General features: G+C 41.8%; 1 protein-coding gene across 3 annotated transcripts in view; it reads left to right on the top strand.

Annotated features, from left to right (window-relative positions):
• LOC108789320 (protein-glutamine gamma-glutamyltransferase 5-like) overlaps positions 1 to 5,612 on the top strand; it is a 54,006-nt gene that overhangs the window by 30,983 nt on the left and 17,411 nt on the right. For all 3 annotated transcript variants that reach the window (XM_018559294.1, XM_018559291.1, XM_018559293.1), the window contains one exon: positions 4,479 to 4,639. In XM_018559294.1, the coding sequence (XP_018414796.1) occupies positions 4,479 to 4,639 (161 nt within the window). The remainder of the gene's footprint in view (positions 1 to 4,478; positions 4,640 to 5,612) is intronic.

The following is a 5,612-nucleotide window of genomic DNA, read 5'->3' as shown; positions in this document are numbered from 1 at the left end:
GGACTCCTCCCCCCTTCCCTTCGTTAGCCGACGGAGCCACTTGGGGAAGGGGGGAGGAGTCCGGTGACGTCGATGTCCGTGACGTCCCTGGATCGCCGGCGGAGAGGTGAGTGTTTTCATTAGTGATCAAAATTATTTTAATCGATCAAAAAGTTTAACGATTAAACGAGAAATTAATCTTTAATTTCCACAGCCCTAAAAGAGAACCTTTACTTCAGTCACGGCACCCTTTACAAGTATGTAAAATCTCAAGGAACCCCAGTCTAAAATGTAAAACATGTACATGTACAAAGAAATGTGTGGCCCCTCCAAAATCCATAGCAGAGCCTTATCCCAGGTAGGTGTCTGTTATGGCGGGACCACATGAAAAAACACAAAAAATGGTGTTCCCACTTCAGATCAGGAGGCTCACTTAACATCAGTGCCCCCCTTTCCTCACACCAGAGCCACCTTTACATCAGGAGCCCCCTTCTTTCACACCACAGCACTCCTCTCACTAGACATGTGCACCAGCAAAACATTTGTTTAGTTTAGTTTAGTTTCAGATTTTGCATTCGTTATACCTGTAATTCTGAGTTCGGATACATGCGAATCGCAGAATTTCCGAAATTCCGTCCGAATTTCGATTAGGATCAAAACGAAACGCACATGTCTACCTCTCACACTATGGGCCCCTGTTAAAATTACAACCCCCCCCCCCCCATTTACATTAGAATCTCTCTTTTCATATCAGAGCCCCAATTAACATCAGGGGTCTCCTTTACATTAGGAGCCCCGTTCTTCACATCAGAAGTCCTTCTTTCACATGAAAGTCCCCCCTTAACATCACAGAGCCTCCTTTACAAGCCCCCCCATTTCACATCAGAGTTCCCCCTTCACACCAGAGCCCCTTCACAACAGAAAGCCATGACACTGTGTGAAAATTTTGAGGCACCCTGGGGGAAGGCAGAGGCGCCCCATGGTGCCACGGCAGACTGGTTGAGAAAGGCTAGACTAGAGCAGTGATGGTCAACTTGTGTGATAAAGGAGGCTTCAAGTGCAGCCCCTGACATCAGTACCAAATATTCAATGAATATATTGCTACAGAAAGTTGTCAGGGACTGCAGACATGCAACGAGAGATGGTCAGAGGCTGTGAACATGCTATAGAAGTTGTTGGGGATTGGGGACATGCTTCAGGAGACAGTCATGATCTGGAGAAATGTTACATGAGACTGCTGGAGATCAATGCTCTTACACATTTGTCCACTTAACAGCCCTCCCTAAAAAATTCTCAAAGATCAGAGGGAAAAACAAAACATTTAGGGTTTGTTCACACCAGATCTGGAGCAAATTTGGATGCATTTCAGCATATGCAGTGCAGTGCGTTTTGCCGCGTTTTTGATGCAATCCGGTGCCTTTTTTAATGCTTAAAATGGTCTTTCAGGTGTGATCCAGTGCGTTCTAGAGTGTTTGCATGTGTTTATTATGTGTTTACATGTTTTTTGGTGCTTTCCAAAGCAGAAAAGAATAGGGCATGCAGCAGGTTTTCCACATGCACTGGAACTGAACCCTATGGTGTGAACTAGAGCCCAAAATACCATTGGAATACATGGGTTTTTGATGCATTCCTAAACTGCTCTGCTCTTCATCTGCTCTGCGCTTGGTGTGAATTAGCCCTAAAAAGAGAAAAAGGTTTGAACAGCATAGAAAAAAAGTAAGAGTGTAAAATAAATAAATCAAATCATTAACTGCTAGAAGCCAGTCTGAAAAATAGTTTTCCTTCACTGTCATGGGTGGGCACTAAAACAGACCACCGTCTGCAGGGGCCCTGAGGGTTGCACAGTAACCGATGTATAGGGAGCAGGGGTCTAGAGTATAATATTACAAAATAGAATATATACCAAAGTGAAGAATAAAGTGTAATTATTGGATCAAACATACTCCTTACCCTGTTGCTAGGGCAGCATTGTGGGTAAGTGGTTTGCACGCTTGCTGTGTTTGTAGAATTTGCCTGTGCTATGTCACTGGACTGAAGAAGTTTTAATGGACAGCAGGGGGAGCACATGAATCAAAAACAGAATCTGTGAACAGCTTATTGCATTGCCCAGCGTGACTAGTAGTTGACATCAGAAGAAGAATACATCAAAAGGTATCCCAACTTATTATAGTCTTAACTTATTAAATGCAGGTAATGCGTCGACTGCATCTAACAACATAATCTGTACAGTTTATGTTGGTTATGTGTTTAGATGAAGCACTGAGACCTTGAGGAATGCTGAACAGTGGCGTAACAACCGGGGGTGCAGCAGGGGCGCGGGCCCCGGACGAAAAGTGAAGGGGGGGGCGCCGGCCGAAAATGGCACTTTCGGCTAAATGCCGAAAGTGACATTTTCCTGCCGTTTTGTCGGCGCGGCCGTGATTCCTTTCATCCCCGCTGGGACACAGAGCAGTGCCCAGCGGGGATGAAAGGAATCAGAGAGAAAATGACAGCCGGCCGAGCGCTGCGGGACGAGCGCTGTGAGCGGCCGGTGTCTTTCCTCCCACACCGCTCGGCCGCCTATCACAGTGCAGCAGAGCGGTGTGGGGCCGAGACAGCCAGCGCTGTCACAGGAGGCTGGGCTCTCCTCTTGCAGCCTCCTATGACAGTGTGTGTCAGAGAGGAGAACGGGTACAAGCACTCAGTGATCAGTGATCGCTGAGTGTTTGTACATAATTGAGGACCTGGTATGTATACTATATCCTCAATTATGAATGAATGGGAGTGATCTACATCTCCTCCTGTTCATTCATAATTGTAGTTATAGTAAACATACCATGTTATCAATGAACAGGAACACTCATAAAGGATTCCTGTTCATTGATAACAGGGGACACAGAAAAAGAGATTGAGGACTCTGTGTCCTCAATCTCTTTTTCTATTTTTAAAGGGAAATATCAGGGGTCTGTTTAGACCCCCAATATTTCCCCGAAGCCCCTAAAAGTAAAGTAAAAAATAAAAATATTTAATAAAAAATTAATTAATAAATAAAAATTGATTTAAAAAAATGAAAAAGTTTCAAAAAAAATTAAATATTAAAATTTGAAAAATTAAAATAAAAACATGTGTGTGTGGAGGGGAGGTGCAGGGTACAGTTCCAGTGGTTGTTTATATAATGGGGGGTGGGCAAAAAGAATTCTGCCCCGGGCGCCCAGAACTCTGGTTACGCCACTGATGCTGAATGAAGTTTTACTTGTTTAGGAGAATTTTAAATCAGAATACAGTATTTACAGCATACAGAGAGAACTTCCTGTGTATCATGGATAAGCATGTATATAGAAAACTAACATTGCACTACAGAGCCATCTACAGCTCAAAAGGACATATTACAACTGAGTAATAGAATCAGCACATATCAGCATAGGCTGCTGTATTTCCAACAGTTTAAGGTGAACCTTACCCTTGCCTAAGCATCTATTCATAGCGGTACCTTCATAGTCTGCTCTGTGGTCTATTTAATGCCCATCTCCAGGAAAAGAAAAACGTCCTTGCCGTGGGGCTGCCCCTGCCCTGCAAGGGTTAAGGGCCCATTTATGTATAGGATACCCATGTAAAGGACTTTTACTTACGTGATCCCTGCATGCTCCAAGACTGGCACCCGCGGCCTCCCTCTTCCCCCCACATGCTCCAGTGGTAGGAGGCTCTCTGACGTCTTCATGTACAATACAGGGCCCATAGCCGGGGGCCATTACACAAGCCAAAGTGTGGGAGAGATGAGAGTACAGACTGTGGGGGGATCAGGGATCAGGTAAGTACACAGGTACCCTAGACATAAACGAGAAAATGTGTTTTTACACATATTCAAATTCCAACTTTTTGTTGAACTTCAGCAGCTCTCATGTCCAGTCTAACCACTGCTCTGTCCATTGATGTTGACACAAACTTAAGGTTTGCTATGATATAGGAAACATCTAATAGTGTTAATTGTGACTAAGCTGTTCCTTAAACATTTTACTTTTTTTCTAGGAAGTCTTCCCAGAAAAATAGCAGACCACTTCCTCGTATGTGCGGGTACCTAGGTACTCCTGTGCCTACAGCCTCATAAGCTGTATATCTGCAGTGTGAGATCTAAGGCACTGCTAGTCTCAGCATATTTGGAGTGAGATGTGGTGATGTCACTACTGTGCTGCTCATTGTTCTCCTTGTTGGAGGCTCTGATATGAGGAAGCAGAGACTTGCCTCTACCAAGAAGGACACATCCATAGAGAGACATGGTGCAGAACAAGGCATGGTAAATAAAAAATGGAAAAAGATCAGCTGCAGGGAGACTACAGGCAATGCTGGTGACTAGTCATTTGCCCTCTAGAGGGCTTGTTTTTTGGGAACAGTTTCCAGCATGCAGGGTTTTTTTTTTTTTTTAAGTAAAGGATTACATTAAATGGTAGATGTGGCACCATAAACCACTTTCAGGCTAAAGAATAGTTATAATATTTAATATTATCCATTTTCCTTTTTTTTAGATTTCGAGAAAGGTTTCCAGCTTCACCCTTTTCATTATGAGAGATATGTACGGTCTGGGAATAATTTTAGAGTCACTGCTCTAGCTACAGATCTGGAGAGCAAGAAACTCAAATTGGCGTCCAAGAACATTATATTTGAAGTTCCTAGTGTTGATATCAAGGTATGTTTTAATATAACTGAGGAATGCAAAATGATAAATGATCATGGGAAGGTCCTCATGGCTTCTATGTTCTTATACATATACTGTATATTTATAATGGTAATAAAGGTATTTGGAAAATGTAAATTATGTTTATATAATTCCTTATCAATGGAATATAACTTGGCGCTATAAGTCAAATAAATATATTGATCTTGTCAAGCTGCTGTGCTATAGGTGTGTCACCCAACTAAATATGTGTATAAAATGTGCACTGTGTTAATATAATCTATCTCTTCACAATTGCATATGTAATCATGCACGTGTTAATCAACCACAAAATGTGTTCAATTTCAATGCTAATAACATACCGTATATACTCGAGTATAAGCCGTCCCGAATATAAGCCGAGGTACCTAATTTTACCAAAAAAAACTGAGAAAAAGTATTGACCCGAATATAAGCCGAGGGAAATGAGGCAGCTACTGGTAGATAGATACCAATAAAATTACATTAATATTTATTTAAAAGAAAAATAACCTAGCTCTGTAAGTGGAAAAGGGGGGTACATGGCTTTATCAGAGGTGACAATAATATAAATACCGTATATACTCGAGTATAAGCCGTCCCGAATATAAGCCGAGGTACCTAATTTTACCACAAAAAACTGTGAAAAAGTATTGACTCGAGTATAAGCCGAGGGTGGGAAATGAGGCAGCTACTGGTAAATGTACAAAATGAAGATAGATACCAATAAAATTACATGAATATTTATTTAAAAGAAAAACAATAACCTAGCTCTGTAAGTGGAAAATGGGGTACAGGGCTACATATCATGTACTACGGATCATTTAACCCATTCATATTAGCAGAGGATAATTGTAAATCTATTGTTCAGTGCACTCTATATGTAGTATATAGTTCATGTACATATAGAGTGCCTGCAACAATACATTTACTATGATCCTCTGCTAACATGAATGGGTTAAATGAT

The sequence above is a fragment of the Nanorana parkeri genome, unplaced genomic scaffold (assembly GCF_000935625.1).
Source record: "Nanorana parkeri isolate BGI_ZX_2015 unplaced genomic scaffold, ASM93562v1 scaffold387, whole genome shotgun sequence".
Classification (NCBI taxonomy): domain Eukaryota; kingdom Metazoa; phylum Chordata; class Amphibia; order Anura; family Dicroglossidae; genus Nanorana; species Nanorana parkeri.
The sequence above is the reverse complement of the archived record's forward strand: the minus strand, read 5'-3'. Positions and strand labels throughout refer to the sequence as shown.